This window comes from Anoplopoma fimbria, chromosome 13 (assembly GCF_027596085.1).
Source record: "Anoplopoma fimbria isolate UVic2021 breed Golden Eagle Sablefish chromosome 13, Afim_UVic_2022, whole genome shotgun sequence".
In the NCBI taxonomy this organism is placed as follows: Eukaryota; Metazoa; Chordata; class Actinopteri; order Perciformes; family Anoplopomatidae; genus Anoplopoma; species Anoplopoma fimbria.
Window position 1 is genome coordinate 9,863,939 of NC_072461.1, and position 24,755 is coordinate 9,888,693.

The 24,755-nt window shown below is 39.4% G+C and overlaps 2 protein-coding genes across 6 annotated transcripts in view; both read left to right on the top strand.

Moving 5' to 3' along the window:
- The first annotated feature begins 4,544 nt into the window (after positions 1 to 4,544).
- On the top strand, positions 4,545 to 18,283 carry kcnip3b (Kv channel interacting protein 3b, calsenilin). 2 transcript variants are annotated; one of them, XM_054610901.1, is made up of 7 exons: positions 4,545 to 4,650; positions 12,726 to 12,850; positions 12,960 to 13,029; positions 14,028 to 14,206; positions 14,446 to 14,550; positions 15,397 to 15,459; positions 18,107 to 18,283. In XM_054610901.1, the coding sequence occupies exons 1-7, from the start codon at positions 4,545 to 4,547 to the stop codon at positions 18,152 to 18,154; spliced, it is 696 nt and encodes a 231-aa protein (XP_054466876.1). In that variant the 3' UTR covers positions 18,155 to 18,283. The 2 variants fall into 2 exon arrangements, with proteins under 2 accessions (XP_054466876.1, XP_054466875.1); XM_054610900.1 differs by lacking the exon at positions 4,545 to 4,650 and adding an exon at positions 9,873 to 9,984.
- A 4,557-nt stretch (positions 18,284 to 22,840) lies between these two features.
- slc23a2 (solute carrier family 23 member 2) overlaps positions 22,841 to 24,755 on the top strand; it is a 34,806-nt gene continuing 32,891 nt past the window's right edge. For all 4 annotated transcript variants that reach the window (XM_054610277.1, XM_054610278.1, XM_054610280.1 and 1 more), the window contains exon 1: positions 22,841 to 23,121. The gene's annotated coding sequence lies outside the window, so the exon portion shown is untranslated. The remainder of the gene's footprint in view (positions 23,122 to 24,755) is intronic.

Consider the following 24,755-nt stretch of genomic DNA (forward strand, 5'->3'; position numbering starts at 1 on the left):
TGCCAGATACCATCGCTCAGGTAGGCACTCGTATGGTTTCACCATCCAGCATCAGTATCTGTTCCTTCATTCGCTCTCTTCTCTACTCATCCCACCTCCATCACTCTCTCATCTTCTCTCTGATTTCTTTACACTCTCACTTCCTCTTATCAAAGCGGTAATCCTCAGGGGTCTTGTTTTGTTGGAGTTTGGACAAATCTTTCCGGAATAAGTGATAGGTTTTGTGGTGTGTTTGCACTCAACGTCGCAGAAATCACTTTGTAGTCGCACAGTGTGTTCAGGTCTATACAGTCCTCTCCTCTGTAGAAGAACATAGTTTCTGTTGGTTGTATTTTTTCAGTGTCGGTTCGCTTATAATGGGAATCCCTGTTCCCTCTAACATTAAGCAAATTACTTCATGTATTCTTGAAGATGAAGAAGTACACCATAGCTATGCATTCACTTATTGAAATTTGATATTGCTTTACTCCACTACATTGCAAATGTCATACTCTTTAACACTTTATTCATTTGAAAGCTGTGTTGGTAGCTACGTTTCAGTTGTTTTTTCTTTATTCATTATTTGGATTTAAGCTTTTATGGATTTTATGGACAAAGTTTGGTGTGTGGCAGAGAGAAAATCTTAACAGAAGCAGGAGCAGAGCTATTACATAAGATAAGATAAGATAAGATAATCCTTTATTAGTCCCGCAGCGGGGAAATTTGCAAAACATAACATAACATGGTGTCGGCTATAGAAAAGGAATGAATAAATAGATCTCCCAAACTACCTTTTAATCTATAGAGAATCGACCGATTAGATGCATCCTCTATGAATCTTTCAAATGCCAAAGCCTGTTATTGAGTACTTTTGGTACTTTAAGTAGGCCTTCATATTGTTGCTACTACTAAAGTACTTTTAATGAGGTAGAATTTTGAATGCCTTTTACTTTTAATGGATTACATTTCTACGGTGTATTTTTAAGTAGCAGATCTAAAGACTTCTCAATAATACCCATTAAAGTTTTTGGCTGCAGGTTGAATTATTAATGTGTTACACGAGTGAACAATAATGAGCTGCATTTAAATATATGAGAGTATGGTATCTTTTTTAAATATTCCAGCGGGTAACGAGGAGTCATTTCTTGTGATTTTTTCTTTTAAACGAATGCCTCTATACTCGTTTTAGTGTTGTTTCTGCGTCTCTTTCCCTCTGGTTGTTGTAAAGACTGAGGTGATGTTGTTGATGTGTCTGACTGAGAGGAAACAGTCTGGATCCTCTCTCCCTCTTTACTGACTGTTGTGTCAGCAGGCAGCGCCAAGCCTACCTTTTAAAAACCCCTTAGTGCCCTAATGGCCTGCCCACAGGAGTGATCATGCACACACTCATGCACACACGCAGTAGACCCCATAAACTCACTATAGCAGCGTCGATCTGCCAGAGAACAAACTTAAATACACATAAAAAGACCCCAAACTCTCCTTTGATCTCTGAAATGTAAAATTTGAACTTGATCCGCTATAAAGATAGACACCACAGGTTTAGAAAATAATATTTATCGATGAGACTGGAAATAGATTTGTGATTTATACATTTTTTGATGGTTGATTTACATATTTCTGGTGAAGTGTATGAAGCAGAGAAAGAAGAGAGGGGAAGCTCCACCACCACCGCCCCACCACAAAGATATTGATCCCTCTCACTCCAGCCTCCCATCTGTGTCTCCTATCTCCAACCAAGTCAATGCATTAACACACACACACACACACACACACACACACACACACACACACACACACACACACACACACACACACACACACACACACACACACACACACACCTCCGTTCCCCATCTTTTCTTGATGCATTAGCGAATTCAGAGTCATCAGTTATCCTCTTCTGACCTGCTGAACATAGACTCCACATGTATACACACCCATGCTCACACACTCAAGTTATCAAAGACAAACTGTTGCACATATTCCAGGAATCATTAAGATTCTTTGAAACATTAATAATATAATGACAGATTAATGATATTCAGGAGGAGTTTTAGGTGTGTGGAGTGCATGGCTGATTGTGTGTCTTGCAGTATCGTTGCTTGCAGTTTTCTTGGGAACGTGTCAACATTTTAGTTAATAGTTTTAACATATCCAGCATCCAGCAGCGACAGTGAACTGCAGGTAATGAGCGGCGGCCTATGAAGGCCCTCTGTGGACAACATGAGCCCTGAAGCTCCGCCCTCACTATATAGCTAGATAGAGGTAATACTGAGTACAAATCAGGCCTTGGACCAGAATATCTGTATGAAGCGACTGCTACCATATCCTGTTGGAAAGTCCATCAAATGACTACAACGAGACACAAAACAACCACAAAGATACAAATCAGAAACAAGACGAGATGCAAATCAAGAACTAAACTAACGAAAGGTTAAAACTAAATGACAAAAAAAGAAGTAAAAAAAAGAATAAAAATGGGAAAAGATGCAAAATTCAACAAAGAGATGCAAAACATCCACAAAGAAACACAAAGCAACCACCAAAAGTAGTAAAACAACCACCAAGATAAGCAAAACGACCACTTAGAGATGCAAAACAACCACCAAGAGACAAAAAACAACCACCAAGAGATTCAAAATGACCACGAAGAGAAGCAAAACAACCACAAAGAGAAGCAAAATGTCCCAAAACAGCCACAAAGAGAAGCAAAACAATTACAAATCATGTCTGTGTCCAGGATGTCTCATAATGTCCATGGCTGAAGGCTATGTGGAGTTACAAATAGCAGCTAACAATTGATTTTATTTAATATTATCATATTTAAAGTTACTTGTTGCAAAAAAAAACAGGGTTTTAAATGTGAGTCTTAACTAATTTTAATTCATTTTCCAAATGTGTCCCCCGCCTTTAAAGCTGTGCCTCAGTCTGCCCCCCCCCTTCAACAAAGCTTTACCCGCCCCTGAAGAGGTGGATGTGGTGGAGAAAGGAGGGACACTTTGGAGCAGTGAAGAGGGAGTCGAGAAGAGGAGGGGAGAAAGTCTGCGGTTGGCCAAAGTTATGGAATGACAGAGGGGATGGAGGGAGGACGGGGAGGGGAGGAGGAGGAGGAGGAGGGGGAGGAGGAGGCACACTCTGGGGCGCAAAGGCGAATCAGATGGACAGACTGAGGAAAAAGGAGGAGTACGGTGGAGTAAGGAGAGACCACGAGAAGGACAGGATGGGTGGAGGACTAAGGGTGGACAGGGCTTCAGTTTTAAAACCCCAGCCGGAGTGAGCGCTGACTAATTGAAGCGAGGGGAGGAAAGTTGCAACTAGAGGCAGCAACAGATAAGTTCAGGAAGCTGCAGAGAGAGGGGTGATGGGAAAGTATGTCCGGAGGAGGTAGACACCGGGGGAGGATGTTTCATTCCCCACAGCCCTTCTCAGTTGGTCAGGATTACCCTCGCTGGACGCTGCTGCTACTGCTCTAAGTGCCTTCTCTCCTGATCCATACTCTTCCATATCTGGACCTGGATTAGAACAAACAGTGAAGTGGAATCAATCAGACGGGACAGCAACGCCGAACCGAAATTGAACTATAAACAGTTAAATTAAGCCTCGGCTCAAAAGTGTTTGGTGTAAGGATTACTGACAGGGGAATTGTTCATTTGGCTGCATAAGTAAAAAAAAAAAAAATTTTTTTATTAGTATAATTATTTGGGCAGTTGTTCACTTCTTGCTTTGCACAGGAGTCAAATTTTTGTATTTTGACTAAGAGGTCAGTTTTGAAACATTTTCTCAGCCTAAATATTGTGAGCGCAAGCTGCTAAGACTAGAAAGTCAAATTGTCCTCAGCTTGCAGAAAAAGAGTATTTATGGTATGTTTCTGCCTGTTTGATGCTCGTGCGGTTGGTGCATATAATGGGGTGATTTATTTATAGTTGCTAGTGCTGTTTTACCGTTTAATGGCATGGAAGATGAAAAGACTTTTCTGTATAAAATCGTGTAAATGGACGCCAAAGTCTCTGCTTTTCCCAAAAGACATTTGCCTCTAAACGCAAGATGTGATTCATGAGTGTAAACTATGACGTGAGGACTGATGATAGGTGTTTGGATTAAGAGGGCGAGCAGCAACTAGCCAGTCTGAGCTCCTGATGGCGCATGCAGGAGGAAAGTCTGGAAAGTGACTCTAAACGTCTCCTTTAATGCGCCGTAATAAATGGCTCGTGACACAACCCCCATTTTCCCTCATGGGTCTAGAGAGGGAGGTTTTCCATATATGTCGGCTTCCACATATTTTCCACTCCAGCATCAGTGTTGACATTAGAGCAGCCTTCGTCCAGCCTGGTTCTCATGCTGCCTGCTGGGCCTGGAAACAAACCCATGCAGTCGACCACCAACCAGACTTGATTCCTGTCACTTCTTCGCTCACATCTGCTGAAAACACTTGCTTTTGGCTAGTCTGACCCAGCGTTACTTGTGCCGTCCCAGGCTTCCCCCCCACCCCACCTCGTCTCTCCCCGGGGCCAGGCCTTCTCGTGCAGGCTTGGCCCTGAGTGGGCTCCCTCGGTCCTTAAGTCATGGGGATCCAGGGCATGGAGCTGTTTGCCATCGCTGTCGTCATCATCCTTTTCATGGCAGTTCTCAAGCAGTTTGGCATCCTGGAGCCCATGTCCTCATTTGAAGGTAAGGGCCAACCTGAGGCCCCTCTACTGGCTGTACTTATGATGACTCACACCTATTTAACAATTGCTGTATACGCAATACACATTCAACTAAATGTTTATAACACACTATTATGTCATTATATGCAGTTATAAGGACGACTTCAGGTGTTTATTAATATTAATAAGTAAGTTAATGAAGACATTTTAGTTTATGACTACTGAGTTTACTATGTTGTCATTCCTTATCTTTTTATACACCAGCCTCCACAGGATGAGTTACAGTTGTTGACAAATACATTAATAAACACTTTTATCTGCTCCAAACTAAATTACAGTGTGTTATAAACCATTTATTAAACGTTTCTATACTGCTTGCACATGATAAAAAGAGAGGTCAAGTGACATTGATAATGTAGTATGTCTTTATGGGAACATGGTGGTCAAAAATAATGTTGCTATATTATACTGAAAGGTTAAGTGTTACTTCCTAAACGTCTTATAATTTAAAGCCCTAATTCTGCCACTTTACCTTTTCTTTATGTTTAGATGGTGTATAATACATAATAGCTAAATATATTTTTGCTGACTTAAAAAAAAACGATTGCCCACTGCATCCCTAATTGACCCCACAGGTTTTCTGTGTACAGTATCTTCTCATATGTTTGAATGAAATGATCACACATGGTTATAAATTGAACTACCCCTCAGCCTATTTGCCTCGTAAATATCTTGTTTACACGTTAATGCATCAGTGATAATAATAAACCAATGAAATATATCACTGATTAATACAACATTCTGACAGGAGCAATTCTGCTCCACTGATATTGCGCATGTTTTGCTGGTAATTCTTATGGGTTTTTTCTATGTAAGTCATATGCGATTGTTTTGCTCAGGTAAGGGCTCGGAGTACTTCCACCACTTTGACCAAGTCATTTTTTTTCACAATTCCTCCTATATTAATAGTAAAGTAAAGTCATACGCCACCAAGTGCTTCACACTAAATGACAAAAGCAAGTCAGAAAATACAGACACAATACAAGTTATTCGTACAGAGAGTTAGAGATCCTAGTTTTCATCTTTTAATGGATAGCTTAACATCTTGGCAAAGGGACAACATTTGAAAATTCACCTTTTCACATTGTCCGTTTAAAAATATATGGATAAGTAAAATAAATGAAGCTGAAAATATATTCTGAATGTCGTTAGACGTCATCTCATCTTGCTCCGTTACCTCATTCCCTGTCAGCTCTCTATTATGTAATAACGTGATAATAAACATTTTGCCGTAGCTTAATATTTTTTAGATTTGAAAGTACTGCACCATCAGCAAATCTATGAATGGCACCAGTGTGTTTTAATGGTTCATGTTTTTTTATGGCCTACTAAGAGATAATAATAAAACCTTGATGGGCCAGTAGACATTGTACATTTGCGACTCTAAAAGAGACATGAGAGGCTGCCCCCCTGAGCGATGCTGTTCCCTTTGATTAGAGTTTTGGGCTGAAGGCCAGCCAGTCAGAGTGCCCTGCAGTCAGTGAGCCAAGACAATTACACAATTACAGGAAGGCTCCAGTCGGCACATTAGTGCTTCTCATATGGCTCTGCATCATAAGTAATAAATTCAACTAAAAAACACCAGTAATGTCCTTTCATAATTTATCACTCCTCTCAATCATTCCAATCTTAAATCCTCCCTCACCACCCACCTCCTCCTCCCACTGTGGCTGGGCCTACACCCCGGTTTAGCATTACTTCACATCAATTATACATGCAGTATCGAACAGGCTTTCTCTGAGGCCACCTAAATATGGAGCCTGGAGTACTCCTCCAGGACCCTGAAGGACACCGGCCATCCCTCAGCAGCCTCCCAAGTTCTCATCAAGACTCTTTAGTCCTGAGTCCTGCCAATCCATTACTTCATCACCAGCCTCGTGATGAAGTAATGAACTGCAGCATCATTATCTCATCAACACTTTAACTAGTTTGGCAGTAGAACATTTTTACATTTATTGTCTCTTTCCAAATGTTCAGCTGTCTTCATGTGGGAAACGTCTGAAAAGTAATTCAAGAGGCTGTCGTAACTTTCAGGATCTGAACGGCCTTGGTTAGGAATGGACTCTGAACGCAGCCCTGCTATAAATATCAGCTTAGTGGTGATAACGGTTGTTACTGAGACTTGGCTGTGGCACTGATTCAGTTCAACAGTCATTCTGGGATGTTTCTTGCCTGTTGGATATTAGTCAAATTACCTGTAGCTCGAGGCCTTAACTTCTACCAAGGACACTGAGTGAGGTCATGTTCATAGAAATAATGTGAGAGGTTTGATGACATAAATGAATGATTTCGTTGATAAAATGCCTTCCTTCTCTTCAAATTTCTTCAAATCCTAAGTATATAGTTATTTATAATGTAAGACAAGGAAAGTCAGTCAAAGTCTCACATCTAAGAAGCAGAAACCATCAACAGTTTCCAGAAAAACAACTGAAACAAGTAACTGACTATCAACATAGTTACCAATAAGTTGTCAAGTGATACATGTTTAAGACTGATTGTGATATTCTTTAACACAGTATCTTAAAATGTTGCTGTTTTTATGGGGAAAATAGTGAAATAAAAGGGATTTAGAATACATTTCATTACACAACTTTTGAAGAGAGAAACAAAATGTAACATTTTATTGTAGGGAGTTAAAACTGAACAAAAATATGAATTGAACTGTTGATTAATGTTTTATTTACAGTTTTTATAGTTTGATTGACAAAATTGGACTCTTATTGAGATCTTTGCTACTACCTGCAGCACCATTATATCCCCTTTGAAACTAAAGTAGTGGTGTAATTTTACTTCAAAATGTTGAAAAAGTGATTCAGGCTTCTTCTGAATCACTTAAAAACCTTTTCGGGGGGTCTAGTGGTGTAACATAAAACCAGAAACAGAATCAAAAACAGAATTGAAGGCATTAAAAGTACTTAATACTATCCCAAACTATTTGTATGTCCCTCTCCATTCAAAATACTAATTGTTGTATGAGCGGAGTATTTTTATTTCACTAAATCGTGTCTGGAGGGGATCTTTTATATTGTGTTTCCAGATTTTCCACATTTAGCATCAGCAGCCCATTAGTGGTCCTTTATCAATCAGCAGTCCAATCAGGTCCGGTAGCTTATTTCTTGCATTATTTATATCATCAGCACTCAAGAAAAGATCCTTTGATTTTGGATATGCACGCATTGACAAACCCCTCGGCCCCTTTGTTGTTTCAGTCCAGTCCTCTCTGCTCGGATGTCGATTTTGGGCTCAGTCCAGCTTGATCCTATTTTGGGAAGACATCTGATGCCCGAGGTAGCCTTGTCTTTAGACGTAGAGATGTATTCTGAGGTTGTCTGATACCAACATCTGGTATTTTTACTCCTGGACTCGTTCAGGATGAGTAACATCGAATTACAGTAAAGAGACGTCAATGAGTTGTTTCTTTAGTTTATTTGAGACTCGTTTGCTCAATTCCATGTTTATCGGAAATAGATAATTCAACCAGTGGTGGAATGTAATTTAGTACATTTACTCATTAACATTACTTGAGTACAATTTGAAAGTACTTACACTATGTTACACTACTGTATACTTATACTCTACTACTACACTGCATTGTGTAGATTAAGATTATTCATACAAAATTCTAATCAATTAATAAATTATGATGTAAAAGTATTGGTTTACCTAGCAGCACATAAAGTAAATTAAAATTAGCCACACATTTGCAAGCTGCAACAGTCACACATTAATGCATCAATGATTATAATCCTCAATCACAGCAATGTCCTGAAGGAGCAGCAGCGAGGGATTTTAAGAGTTTTTTGCCCTGGGCTTTGCCCCACCCGACCTCATTGGTGAAGTTTTTTAGGGCTTTCCTGAGCGGAAGCCTGCAGGTAATACTGGGGACTGAAAAAGTTAATGTCAACTCGTCTGCATGTTTTTTTGTGAAAAATGTAAGTCAATATTCTCCTAAAATAGAACAAATCTGGTCTCAAAAATGAAACAAAACATGATTAAAACTAAGTCCATCCATCCATCCATCCATCCATCTAGATTGAGGTTGGGAGAAACTTTTCCCTCAAAATACCTGAACTGTGAATAGAGAGAGAAAGAAACATTTTTTTTCATCTAGGATGAAGTCACCTGTCCTGAAGTCCTGTGGCTGCACAGGCTCCTGTTGTTTCATTGGCCTCCACTAGAGGGAGCATTTATTTCAGGAGTGTGAGTGTGTGACACAGTATCAAATCTGTGTTATGGACCCCAGGAGAGACATGGGAACAATTAGAAAGTGGATCACTGAGCTTACTGGGAAAATGGGACCCAGGACACCTGTTGACCTTTTCTCTAGACCTTCTCGAGCTCCTTCAAGGCAAAATGGATTATGTGCGTCACATTTAGAAGAAAAAAAATACAATCTTTAGTTCAGATCAATCTTTAGGCGCCTTGGTATCGTTTATTTCGTTATTTTGATGAAAAGGGTAGAATTGCAGCTAGTTCCTCAGGGGTTCACAGGTTAATTAGCGGAAAATAAGATGTGAGATGGAGGGAGGGAAGAGATGAGGAGGCTGCAGAGCATCAGTCATTCAGTCGGTGGTGGATTTTGTAAAGTCGTTTTTCTATTTGACAAGAGTTTTGTCGCCAGCTAGAGGAATAATATTAATTGGAGGAATCCCAAACCAACTGACTGCCTGTGCCAAAAACAACCTACATGTGTGATGTGAGAGGATCCGAACTTCCTCTCTGTCTGATTGGATTTCCCATGGATTAACGATGTAGTCCAGATTTTTGGGAGGGATTTTTTTTTACCTCTCCCTCTCTCTCTTTAGTAATGTTTTTACAGCAGTAATCTGATTCCCCTGACTTTAATAAAGCAGTTGGACCATCGGACGCTGCGCTTAGTTGTGGAGAACATGGAAAAAACCATCAGAACAGGAGAGAGCAAGGGTGGGGGGAGAAAATGCCAGTCAATTAAAAAGGCAGAAGGGGGGAGCTAAATAGAGTTACAGAAACTGCAGGGAAAACAGGAGTGATGAGTGAGTGACACTGTTTCAGAGACAGTAGGGGATCGAGAAGAAGACTGGAGAGAGTGAGACCCAAAGAAACCGATGGATTAAAAGAGAAAGGGTGTATTGTTAAAATCCAATTATGTAAAAGAGGAAAGGAAAGAGACGGATCGTGGAGGGGAAGATAGAAGAAGAGGAGAAGATGAGTGTGAGGTGGGAGACGGAGGGACTCCAGACTGTTGGCATCGTCTGCCTGGTGATCATGTTCCTCAAACTGATGCACCTGCTGGGCCTGATCGACATCACTGAGACCGGTGAGCGAACCTGGGAGAGGGGCAATGACGAAGAGGAGGAGGGCATGGAGCGAGGAGGCTGGAGTTACATCTGTTTTACTTATATCTTCTTGTAGATATTTCTGAATGCTGTGTTGATGCAAGTCTGGAAAGTTGTAAGTCATGAGAGGGGTAGAGTAAATGAGATACAAAGACCCTACATGATGAACATTTTTGGTTTATCTGGGATCTTTTCAAAGGCTGTTTTGGAAAAACAAAACTCTTTTGACATTTTGTTATTGTCAGTAAATCTCATGTGAAGATACACTTGGCACTTATTGTCTCTTCCCTGTGCCTCTGTTGATCTCAGCCACAATAACATAAATCTTTTTTTTAAAAAGGACACAAATATATAGTTTTTATATATATTTTTCTTCCGTAATTTCCTGAATAAGCTGGGCACTGTAGTTTTGTATTAAGAGTTAGTAAAACAGGAGTAAAGGGTGCATTTGTTGGGGCTATTTTCAGCTGGGCATGAATACATGTTTGGTGCCCCAGTGAGCATTTACAGCATCAGGAGCCGGTTGTTGGTAATTTAGCCTAGTTTACGAAGTGGACTTTTGCACATGACTAAATTTATCCCCAGTGACTGCCAGGTGTAACAACTGTTTTGTAGCTAACTGACAAAGCTAACGTTAGCTTCCAAATAAATGAGCCGTTTAAAGTGAACATTAAAAGAGATAACATGGAGTAGGGCTGACATAGCTGACCTGAAACTTGATAAGTGCTGCTTAATAATGATAATGATCTACCTCAATGAGGAAATATTATGCCAATAACATCTGAGTAGCTTATAACCTCAGTTGGGTTAGCATTATCAGAAATGTCCCTCTTATTCTTAACTGTACAGTACTATTTAATTCACACCTTCTCTCTCTATGCACAGATAAATTAAACATAGAAACACTTGTGTTAACAAAAGATGTAGGCCTATCTTTTGCGCCTCTGAAACTGTACTTTTAGATAGTAATACTAGCTTGTGATGCTACAGTGACTTCCTGTTTTTCATACTCCACCTGATTTAGTAAGTAGTTTGAAACTATGGGATGGATGGTAGAAATATAAAAGATTTCCTGATGAATGATTTGGGAATATTCATGTCATCAAGACTGTTGTAGGATTACAGAGATTGTCGTTTCTGGATTTAAATTATGTGCATTCACAATATAACACCATGTCCATTAAATTGGGATTAATAACATTGGACTGTGGTCTTTGGCTGATGTGAGAAGTTCATATTCGTTTAATCAAGTCTGAGATATCTGAGCTTTCGGGAAAAAAAAACTTACTAGCCATTACAACTTGGAGGTTAACATGAATGCTATGTATAAGTTGTAAAACTTGTAATTACGGTAACTCAGATATATTATGAATGCAGCATTATGAAGCAGTGATGTAAAGTTCTACAGGAATGACGTTTTTTTGTAGGCCAACCCCAGAAGATCAAAACTATTTAATGTAAAGTTGTACAAATTTCGCACTTGCAGAAAGTCCAGCTGAGATGAAAATGTCAAAAAAACATGCAAAAACATAACAATCAGTCACTTTAGACCCCCGACAGATCATCTCAGTGAAAGTGAATATTTAGATTTTGAAGAAAAAAAGCACATGGTCCACTTTCTAGCTTTTTTCCAGAGTTTCCAAACACACTCTACTCCATTCAATTATATTGTTAAAAGCTCAACCTTGAGTTGATATAAGATTTTTATGCCAAACTGCTGTTTTCAATTTCAATAATGAACTTTAATGCTCCAAGCCAAATGCTGTTTAGTCATCACATAGGCCTATTGCATTTGAGATAAAATGACTATTTGTTTGGAATAAACCAACATAGAAGACCTACTTTTTGTTTTACACCTTTTATCATGTGGAGTGTTCATCTGGTGAAGCAGGTCAGAGGTCGTCTCCTGCTGTCTCTGTCTTATTGTTTAAATGAACACTAAATAAACATTGCAATATTATATTTCAGCTCCCTCTGCTGCGGTTTTGGTTTATGTCTAACATAAATATCATATCTCCCTGCTCTGCTGGATGTTTTATCAGAATATAACCTGAGTCTTTTCCTCTGGACGGCTCAGCGTAAAAACCTCTCAATGTCTGATCTGACTTGTTTTCTTTGTTTTTGTTTCCTTCTTCCTCTTACTATCGCTCTCTTCTTCTCCATTTACTCTCCTTCACTCCATCTTTGTGTCAACACCCCTCCTTCCTCCTCCTCTGTTCTCTCTGTCTAAAGATGGTGAGTATAGTAATAGTATAAACCCTACCAAGTTTGAAAAAACTTCCCTCCCTTCCTTGTTGTTCAATTTTTCCCAGCCATGCAGTGCTTTGTGTGTGAACTGGTAAACAATAAGGTGAATTACTCTTTGATTTAATTTATTTTTCAAATTCAGAAGTTCTGCAGTGGCTTTTTTTTTTCTTTTTTAATGAACAGAGTAAAACAATTCTTGTTTTGTGACATTTCGGCTACAAAGAAAGTACCTATTCTTCTTTTTTTTGCCTGCTATTTGCTCCTCTACAGTTTTTTGCTAAATCACTCTCTTAAACACGCACGTTTTCCCCACCTGCTCTATGAATGTGTGATCTCACCCCTTTCCCCAAATGTCCACCTGCACCCACACACTCAATGTCTGCCTCATCCTCCCTCTTTTTCCACCTCGTCTTTCCCCCTCTGCATCTCTTCCTGTCTTTCTCTCCATTCCCTGTTCTGTCTCTCTCTCCCACAGACAGCAGCGACAGTGACCTGGAGCTGTCGACGGTGCGTCACCAGCCGGAGGGTCTGGACCAGCTGCAGGCCCAGACCAAGTTCACCAGGAAGGAGCTCCAGTCCCTCTATCGTGGCTTCAAGAATGTATGTTAAGCTGCAAAGATGGTCTTCATTGCTTTACCGCATTTACTATTCCATATATAGACTTGAATTATACTCTATGTTTCTTTTTTTCCCTTCCTCTCTTGAGCAGGAGTGTCCCAGTGGAATGGTTGATGAGGAGACATTCAAGACCATCTATTCTCAGTTCTTTCCCCAAGGAGGTTAGATATTAAAACAATCTCTCCTTTCTTGTCCTTCCTTGTTAGGGACTGCACCGAATTTATCTGAAATATTTAGCTGAGCAAATGAGGCTCCCTATTTTTCCATGTCCCAAATTTTATTTCATAATTTTCTTGCAAGACTTACCTTAAAAAACTATGTAATTGATACATAAAAACAAGTTAGATCATAACAGTGATGGAAGAAGTATACATATACTTAGTTAAGTAAAGGTAATATACATCAATGTTAAAATACTCCTAATAGTACTAATATTTTTCTCACTTTTTTTCAGCAAAAACTGACTCAAAGTATCAAAAGTAAAAGTATTGAAGTATGCCTCCTTTAATGTTGTTGTATGAAGATTATACTATTGTTTTAATGTTACTGTTACTGCATTAATATGTAAATCATGTAAATTGATATCCAGCAAATTTTAACTACTTTATGTCCTGTTTGGAAGTTCAATCTTAGAGTCCCAATGTTAAAAAAACAGGTATGACTATAATTATTTTCCCAAAACAAGTGAGCAAATCTTAGATTTTTTCAACCTGTTTCGAGTTCAAATGAACCTAAAACTAAAATCGACTTAGTATGAAGCATGTTGCTGCACAAGAATAAGTTGGAATATATTCACTGCTCTAGTGGAATTTTTTTCCCTTTTTAAGGAAATAAAGCCTCAATTATAGACTGAAATATTGAAACAAATGCATTGTATTATAAAGGGTGATCATATGTTTTGTATAAAAAATCTATGAAAATGTACCGGAGTAACAAGAACATTATTTCCCTCTGAAATTTAGTGAGATATATAAGTATAGAGTGGCATTGTAAATGACCTCAAAGTCGTACCTAAGTACAAAACTTGAGTAAGTTTACTTAACACTGATGGTTCATGAAGTGCTTTATTTCCAAACAGCTATTAGGAATAATGTGTCGACATTGAGAATCAGCAGATACCACACACTAAATCTGTCACCTTGACTCCTTTTGTGCACAGATGCAACCACGTACGCGCACTTCCTGTTCAACGCATTTGACACCGACAGAAACGGTTCTATCCGCTTTGAGGACTTTGTCATCGGCCTGTCGGTGTTGCTCAGAGGTTCGGTCACTGAGAAGCTCAACTGGGCCTTTAACCTCTACGACATCAATAAGGACGGCTACATCACCAAAGAGGTTTGTGACATGTCAGACATTTTTGACAGTACCTGGCAAATTATGCATTTTACCATTACACTCCGTCTTTATTGAATTATATTCTGGGTAATGTATTGTGATTCAGGTATAACCAACATAATTGTATCTCTATCTGACTGTACTGCATGATTCATTAGAGATCCCCCGTCTGTAGTGTAGCTAAGATCTTTGTAAATATATAGTCGATGTAAGACAGAAGGTCTTCTTCTTCTCTTCAGGAGATGCTGGCGATTATGACGTCAATCTACGACATGATGGGGAGGTACACCTACCCCTGTGTGCGGGACGAAGCGCCCTCTGAACACGTGGACAAGTTCTTCCAGGTTCTGAATGCACACAAATACAAAACACACAAGCACACTGTGGTGGAATGTAACTAAGTACATTTACTCAAGTCAATCCATCCATCTTCCGTAACCGCTTATCCAGTTAAGGGTCGCGGGGGTGCTGGAGCCGATCCCAGCTGTCAATGGGCGAAGGCAGGGTACACCCTGGACAGGTCACCAGTCTGTCACAGGGCTGACATATAGAGACAGACAACCACTCACGCTCACATTCACACCTACGGGCAATTTCAGAGTCATCAATTAACCTAAGCTGCATGTCTTTGGACTGTGGGAGGAAGCCGGAGAACCCGGAGAGAACCCACGCTGACACGGGGAGAACATGCAAACTCCACATTTACTCAAGTGCTGTACTTAATTACAATTTTGAGGTACTTGAACTTTACCGGAGGGTTCCCATTTTATGATACTTCATACTCCACTACATTCTTTAGGCAAATATTGTACTTTTTACTCTACTGCATTTATTTGACAACTTTAGTTACAAGTTACTTTGAGGATTTACATTATTAATACAAAATATTAACCAACATAAACATTATGATGTATTGTTATGGATTAAGTTACCCAGCAGTATATAGAGTAGGTAACCTTTACCAGCTGCAACATTAAAGCGATGTACACATTAGTTCATCAATAATTACAGTCCAATGATATGATATTCATTATTCTGAAATAGGCCATTCTGCATAATGACTACTTTTACTTTTATTACAATTTTTATACTAATACCTTTGTACTTTTATTTAAGACAAAGATTTTGTAAATTGTTATCTCTAATGTTTATTTTCTCTCTGTTTTGTTTCCCCTGTATTTTTCCAACAGAAAATGGATAAAAACCGAGATGGTGTAGTGACCATTGAAGAGTTCATCGAGACCTGTCAGAAGGTGACTGTTCCACCCTGTCCCACACATAAACAAACAGACAGCAGACAGAAATCATAAACTAAATGACGAACTGAAACTTACTCATCAACACAAATACTGTTGTATACAACAGTTCAGGGTTCAGGATCATGATTAGGATATTTTATTGACATTTGGACATGTCAGGACATGTTGTTATTGTATTATATGATGTATTATTGCTGAGATTATCCAGATTTGCACATATGGTAAAGCATCACTCATGTTTTAAGATAAAATAAGATAATCCTTTATTAGGGGGAAATTTGCAGGATTACAGCAGCAGAGAGGATAGTGTAAATAAGAGACATAGTACAAGATCAAAACAGGTACTATAAATAAGTAAATAAGTAATAACACAGTAAAGAATATTAAATAAGTAAAAATTCTTAAACTAAAATATTATATAAACAGTCAGAAAAATGTTGGTATTGCACAGAATGTTTATATTGCACGGATTTATATTGTCAGTTTTTTGGTATGTGTGGTCTACTGGGAGCATTGTTGGTTGTGCAGCCAGGAAAGAAGGACAGCAGCAGCCGGTGGCTGAAGGAGCGGCACAGAGCTGTCAGAGTGTCCCCCATGGGGTGGGAGGTGTTAGCTTAGCCATTATCCTCCTGTCTCCCACCACTTCCACTGTATCTACATTACATTACAGTCATTTAGCAGACGCTTTTATCCAAAGCGACTTACAATCAGTAGTATATTACATATCATTCACCCATTCACACACTGATGACAGGCTACCATGCAAGCCACCATGTCAGAGTCCAGTCCCCCATGGGAGTGGGGTTAAGTGTCTTGCCCAAGGACACATCGAGCCATTGAACCATCCCCTCTGATTGGAGAACTCCCACTCTCCACTTCCACCGCCCTATCTAGTGGACACCCCAGCACACTGCTGGCCTTCTTGACAAGTTTGTTAAGTCTCTTCCTGTCGGCTTTTGAGATGCTGCTGCTCCAGCAGACCACTCCATAGAAGATGGCTGATGCCACCACAGAGTCGGAAAAGGTTTCTTCCTGCAGGGCTGAGGTTCTACCCAAAACCATCTGCTTCTGTTTCTCCTCTTTTGAAGCAAGGGTTTTTCAAGTGTTCTTTGTAAGACATTAAGCACCCTTTTCATCAATAGAACCCATTCGGGAAGAAAAAAGAGAACTGTTGAAAGCATGGGTGTTACTGTTGAAAGCATGGGTGTTACTGTTGAAAGCATGGGTGTTAAAAAGAAGCGCTCTCAACGGAGTCACCACAACTTCAAAAACTGTGATTGTGAACCATGAATTTGTGGGTTTGCCCAAAATTATTTTGGACAAACCAACATTAACAGAGGGGTGTTCTGTATGTTCATCACCCCAATAACAGGATATTTGTCTGGGTCCTTACTCTCTAGTAGAGATGGTCTGGTCTTCGTTTTGGTAAAACGGCCCATTCTCAGGGTTATCACTGCAACCACAAAACATCTGAGCCTCAGCCGAACCACTACAGCACCACACTCATTTGGCTGAAACGTGCTGACAAATTAAAAAAAACATTCCAAGCTAAAAATTATGCACATAATATACTCCAACGTGTACTTTCATATTGTAATATATTCCATCATGACTTTTTTCATCTTTTCAACACTTCTGCAGTCAGTGTTTGACTTTTGTAAGATTAGGTCTCCATCTGTGTTCTTTTTTAATTGAGAAGTTCTAAATACTCAAATATTTGCCCTATATTTAAGCCAATATTTCCCCATACAGTGTGCACATTAGGGTTTTCTTAATGCCTGCTAGAAAATGAACCATGACAAATACACAAAAAAAATGTAAATTCACAATATGAAATTACATTTTCCGTCAGGGACTCATGATGTAGCTTTTATTTGCTTCTTTGAGTTCAGATCAGTCAATCAACCTCACGTGGATCTACAGCCCACCACTACTGTTTGTCCCTGAGTCAGTCAAAGTCCACAGAAGTCCACTTCTCCCAGACAGGTTTTTACCGCTCCAAAAGCTGTAAAATGTTAATTGTCATTTATGGGCTACAGTGGAAGGCTTTACCTCCTGATGTTGTTGGTAAGCTTGGGCATAAGTCGGACTCATGTTGGAAACATTGTCATTGAGGGAAATACTTGTGTTTGTGTGTGAGATGATCTATCCGTAACTTAAATTGACCCCAAACTCAAATATTGGGCAATAAATCTGCTGCAACTTTGCAGCTGTTCAAACATGCCTCAATCAAAGAGAACCATTAGGAGCAATTGACAAAAACTTTAAGAGTAAAAATATGTACAAAGAGATTAAAAAAGTTGATTAAAATAAAATACTAACATTTTGATAGTGCAAAAGGAAGGCGCTTAAGGACTAAACGTTTTTTTACTAATCTATATTGTCTTCAATCCAAACTGTCTTCAGTAAATTAACAGGGAGTTGAATTGTTTACCTTTTTTGTTACATTTTTAGATTCATACAAGATTAAACATAAAAGGTTAAAAACTTATGATTTATGTTTTTGGACAACTAGACACAACAGACGAATTTTGAGTTAATTGTTGTATATTTTATCTCTAAAATAATCAAACATATCAATGTGAACTTTTGTTTATTTCTGATTCATGGTGACAAATGTTTTTCTTCTTGTTTTTTCCAGGACGAGAACATCATGAACTCCATGCAGCTGTTTGAGAACGTGATATAAGCCGGCCCCACTGCAAAACTCACACACAGACACACCTCACCCACCTCACCCACGCCTCAAGCTCATCCTGGCAAATAATGTAGGTGCGGTAAAGACACAGGAACTAGACGTTTTGGTTTGTTTTTCTAATTCTCGCTGCACTCCTTTAGCTGTATCTTGCAACTGCTTCTGGACTTAAAAAGGACTGCTACAGACAGAAGAATAGAAGTCCTTCCAGTGTTTTTTTGTGTCCTCAAATGAAGAAACAGAAGAGCTTCTTGTGTTTTTATCCTCAAACAAACAGAATCAACAATAACCAACAAGGAATGAAGAAGCTTACAATAATCCTCTGACCTGAGCACACAACGAAACTAGCTTTAACACTAATACACGAGTCTCTTTCTCACACACACACACACACACGCACACACACACACACACACACACACAGACCTGCTGTTTTTAGAGCACCGGATGAAGTGAACTAAGAGAATAAAAGGAAGAAAAAAGAGAAATGAACTTAAAGCATGTTTGTCATCAAATATGTGATGTGGAATTAGCTTGCACTACAGTTTTATGACTATGTATTATATGCGCCTGAAGTAAAGGCACTGTAGATACCTGCACCTGATACACCGCTGGTGTGTATGTATATATGTATAGTTAATAGTTATACATCCTACCTTGTATTGTTTTCATCTGTGCTGCAGCGGCTGATGGAATAGGACCAGAATATTTGTTTTAGAAATCTCTGTTTGATATCATGTTTAGTAGCACTTCTTCACAGATTATTTAAATATTTCTCCTTTTTCTTTTTTGTATTTCGGAGGATTATGTTGAGCTGGTCGGATTTGAAAAGTGAGTCGGTATACGGTACTGTGAAGAAAACAAAAGGACTGTTAAAAGTGTGTTCCTGTGCTGAATTAAGGCTTTATCTGAGTTCCTCAGTATCTACGAGCATGCTGACTCTTAAGTGCCACAGTATTATGTACAGTACAGTAGGACCTTTGTGATGTCGGTTTAATTAAAGACGCTGTCGACAGCTGCAACTTCTCCTCTTCAATGCGTCCTCTCACTGCATCCTGCGTTCGGTTGACGAAGCAGCAAACCCTGTGTGTGATAAAACTAAATGTTAACTGACTAGAGTGACATTAACCCTTCCAGTCCCGGGCCAACAACTGTGTTTCCATTTATCGGCCTCTCATTAAGTCTCTTACTAGCTTCACACGTGGATGTATTATACAATTTCTTTTTCAGAATAAGCAGGGATATTTGAAACTGAAGGTCCAATTTTATGGGAGATGGAAGATTTATTATGGATTATATTAGGGTTGCCCCCTCTTAGTCGATTGGTTAATTGGTCAATTTATCCGTGCTCTTGGGCTAAGTCGACTTTTATTTATTTAGTCAAATAGTTTTTTTTTAAGCTTTTATGACTTATTTAAAAAAAGTATGAGCACAACTCTAGTAAACATAAGAGTTAGAGTATTACAGATCTGTCTATTGTATCAACTTATTAAATAGTCGACTGAGAATTTCTTTGGGTGAGGACAGCCCTAATGTTAATTAAGCTTAGCATGCTAACATCTGCTAATTATCTGAGGCTGATGTCATTATTTCTGCAGGCATCTGCCCATGAACCAACGCATCTGACACATTCAAATGTTGACCTGATGATGGCACTATAGATGAAAAGCCAGAGGATCACCAAAGTTATGCAACGGTTCATCCTGAAGGGAACATGAATGATGACGTTGTCAGACCAAAGGTCATGGCAATCCATCATATAGTGGTTGAGAATCCCTAAACTAAAACAGAAATGTAAACCTCGTAATGGCGCTAGAGGAAAAGTCAAAGATCACCAAAGTCAGTAAGAAGAATTGTGAGAGGAACATGAATGTGTGCACCAAACTTCAAAGAAGATAAAGTTACAGATATCAGCTTTTAAAAACTCTGAACTCTGCTCACTATGCTTGCCTCATAAACAGAGGAGGGCTTTGAAGACTTCTAAACCGCTGCAGCAATGTTCCTGGATCTGTCTTCTCTGTGATTGACTGCTGACAGGTGGAATTTCGTTCTTATTTAATCGCTGCGGTATCCGGTAGAAACACCTTCTGAATCTGTTTCTCTCACATTAACCTGCAGATTTTAGCTGCATATTTCACCACCTTACTCAACTGCCCTTTCAAACTGTACCTGAGCAGACTCTTCATTATAGTCAGTGTGGTGCATTGTTTAGCTGACTTTACCTACCTTACTGCAGTGCAGCTATTATTACAAACACATTACAAATTATTGAAAATAATAAGTTGATCAATTGACAGAAAATGGATTTTCATAATCTTTTAATGGTCAAAACGGCACCCCCCAAAAAAATCAATTAATCCTCATGAATGTCAATATTTTCTAATGATAATAAACCTAATATCTTTAGGTTTTGGACTATCAAGTAAAATAAAACGAGATATTTGTTTTCATCAACTTGGACTATATTTTCATAAATTTCATAGAGCAAATTATTAACCAATTAATAGTGAAAATCGTTATCAGATTAATCTATAATGAAAGGAATCTTTAGTTGTAGTCCTTTAGTAAATACTAATTGTGACCTACACGTCCATCTTATCTAGCTCCACTAGTCTTACAAATATTAACAAATTAAAGGATAAGTTTGATACAATTCTATATTTTTCTGTTTGTCAGCAGGTTCAGAACTAACAAGATGTTAGTCCGTCTCTAAATACTGTCTGACTTCCTGTCTGCGGCTGTCAGCTACAAGCCCATTGGTTCCTACTGAAGACGATAATCTTTAAAAACCCAAATATAAAGTTTCATCAGTAAATTCCAAATTCAATGTAGTTTTTAATCCAACATACGGGAGGAAATATTGCATTTGTTCGGGATTATTTTCGATTGAGGATTAATCCACATTTAGTGCACTGGTTTGTATTTGGGACAGCAGGATGATGTGTGGGGTTTAATATATATTGTTAATTGTCAGTAACGGTTTTTTTGTATGTGTATGACCTATGATCTGGATCCCTGGAACTAAACGGAGTAAAGGACTGCAGCGTTGCAGAGAGCCTGCAGTGGGCGCCACTTCAGTACCTCCTGTCAACAGAGATGCTTAAAGTCTTATCTGAGACATCAACTGTTACTATCGTTAGCAGCATGACTTAACTGAGGGAAAACAATAAGAAAATGGTCATTTATTTGTACAGATTAAATTAAGACATAACATGTTAATCAATGCTGGAGCTGGTTTGGACAGAGCCAGGTTAGCAGTTTCTCCCTGCTTTTCATTCTTTATGCTAAGCTAAGTTAAAAGGCTGCAGGCTGCACCTTTACATTTGGCTTGCAGAACTGAAAGTGGTGTCAAACTAAACATCTGACAATAAAAACAATAAGTTTAAATGTATAAAGGATTTAGGTTGGCCTTGAAAAACTTGCAAAACATTTTATTAGAACATCATAAAGTTGGCTACCCCCATTCTGTTGATATCATACATTTTTGAATATTTAAATTTGAGTTGGGACTGGAGATGACAACACGGTTTGCTGATGCAGCTCCTTATTTGCTGAAGCACTAGACTTGGTATTGTTGACTTTACTAGGATCAAAAGTTCAGGTATCACTAGGTTTGTCATGGGTTTTCTTTGTACTTACAGCGAGTAAACAGGTCACTCTGTGAATCATGTTATGCAGGTAACAGAGAATGTGGTCACACGTACTAGTAAACCTAACCAAGTTAACTCCAAGTATACAAGAATCAATGTGTTTACATTAAAACATTCTTTACAGTCAAGCTATTATTTCACAAGTTACTATTTACAAAGAGAGGGATTAATCGTTTGTATTTACAGTAATAAAAATGTCAGTGCTCTTTTATATTCAGGTAACATTTATATCAGGTTGTTGATATTTCAAACTTGCATTTCATCGAAGCAAAACAACATTACATTACATTACATTACAGTCATTTAGCAGACGCTTTTATCCAAAGCGACTTACAGGAAGACTTACAACCTTAACATACATATTGCAAACACATTTTTGCTGTAACCTTGAATAAAAGTGGGGATTTTACTATATTTTAAATGGAAATGCACCTTAATAAGATCATCCTTGGTTTGGGTTATAGAAGTCCGGGATAGATGGTTTGGTCCTGATATATGTTTGTTATGGATGACCATATATCAAATACCAGTAACAAATGCCTTGTTTTGTAATTATGCTAACTCCTGCAACTCTCAAATACCTCAAAACCCTTTATTCTTTAAAGCCAATAAAAATTGATGTGCCAAAAAAGCTAACGGGTTGCCACATGCTGCTTTAGCCCCGTTATCCAACATTTTGCCAACTGGCTTACGTCAGGGTGAATGTGGGCCAATACATAACCATCAGATGGCAGTGTGGTTGAGTAATCAGCCTGGAGACAACGCAGTGGATGCCAAGCAGAAAGACCCGCATTTTAATATTTTGGGGGTGGCGAACGTGCTGGTTGAGTAACTGTTCAACGGCAGGAAAAAAAAGCGCAGCTTATGCAAGAAAGGTTAGAAGGCGCTGTCACTGACCATCTTCGCAGGGGACGGAGGGAGGAGGGACGGGTCACCGCTAGGCCGCTTCTGATTGGCTGAGCCGCGGCTCCATGACTGGGCGAGAGGGGAAGGCGCTAAACGTCACGGGCGGTTGTGGGCATGCGTGATGACTTACGTCAACCCCGTTGCTTTATGAAAGGCGAAGTCCCTCCATGAGCAGAGGACCTGTTTAAAACCCCCAGTCTGTGGAAGAGAAGGACCTAGTTACGGAAGACCCGGCTCAGAGACTCTTCACCGCAGTCCGCTCGGCTCGACTTACCTTCCGGCTACAAGTCCAGGCTATCGACACCGCCTCCTCGTGCTCACACCGCTCCAACAACACAAAACCACGGGGACGAGCCGACGGACGTGACCGAGAGTGGAAGTGGGCTCCTTCTCTTCATCAGGCAGGTAAGGACGGAACGTGCCATTTTCAATTCCATGGGACGCGCTCGGCACACGCGTGCACGTGAGGGAGAGGGACGTTTAGAACTCCGGCTCTATGCTAACCGTCGGGCTCGAGCGCTCACCGGAGAACACCTAACGGTTGGAGATGTACCGTAGCTAACGCAGGACGAGCGGAGGGCCGGTGTGACCGTTTGTCTGCTGATGCCGAAGTGTGACCGTGAAACACAAGGCCCGGCCAGTCACTCTTTACCGGGTCGACACAACGTAGCACAACAGAAACACAAACAGGAACCATGAGGCTACGTATCTCCATGGCGAGGTTTCTAGATGTGAAGGCTTTATTGTGTCTTTAAAACGTAAAGCACGTTACAGGACGACTAAACATGCAACACTAATCTGCAGTGCCCTGGTGCACTTGGCTGAATGAGAACCCATAAGGTAGATAAGAAACTACAACTACCAGGCGGCACTAACTGGCACACCGGCGCGTGACTGGCCATTAGGATGTATAGGTTCTTGATGATGGGGTTGTCCTGGAAACGTCGCTATGCTGGCAGGTGTGTGCGTGCTCGCGCTCGTGCTCGCGCACTTCTGTCATAGGCAAATACACATTATCAAACAGGTAAGTTGATGGGTTGGGGTTAGGGTTGATTAATGTTTTCTTCGTATAAAGAACAATTTATTGTTATACCCATACTTTTCATAATCCGGGCCGTCAAGCCATGTTCAGACTGAGTAGGGCCATAATAACGTGGTCTTTATGCCATTGAAAATTTCCCATGCTGCGGGACTAATAAAGGATCATCTTATCTTATCTTATAAATAAGGGCTACCCCTTTTGTTAGTTAACTAATTGGTTGTTTTGGTGTTTGTCAACTAAGATCTCGTTTTCGTTGTTTAGTAATTCTTTTTTTTAATGCTTATTCATGCTGAATGACTTATTTCCAAGAAATGTATGATCACATCTCTGGTAAATGGGCCTTTGTGTAAGCACATTTGTTATAAAACTGAATTTGTCCCTCTATCAGTTGACCTTATATTAGGATGGTTCATTCAGTGCTTGGCTTTAGGCATGAAGGTGTGTTTGCATGCTTGTAATTTATCAAGGCCAGAGTTTTTATCAATTAACTGTCTTCTATTCTTCTATGTCTGTCTTCTATTTGTTAATCCAAGACAAAAAAATGTTTTCTGGGTCAATAAAAGCAAACTTGAACCTTGATGCCATCATCTAAAAATATCCTCACAGTCTGGAATAGGCCTGGATGCTGATGATTTATATCTCAAATCAGCAAGTGGACATCTTATTTTTTTTTTTTATTATTATTTTAACCCTCTAAATTGCATAGGAAAAGTGTGTTTTATTTAAAAAATCTGCAAACGTTCACAATTGATCATAGCCAGAAGCGAGTCAAATGTGAGTCAAATGTAACCAGATCAAAAAATTACACAAAACTGCTTGGGGTTCAGAGGGTTAAGTTAAACTTGTGTGTAAGCCTTAGTTGGTTCCTTTCAATAAAGTCAAGTGCTTTTGCGTACCTGCCGAATGTTATTGGTGCCAGTACAATCTAAGTACACAACACTATTCTTGCATGCTGAGTAGTTCTGCGTTTAACCAGACTCACAACTGGTAAATTCAA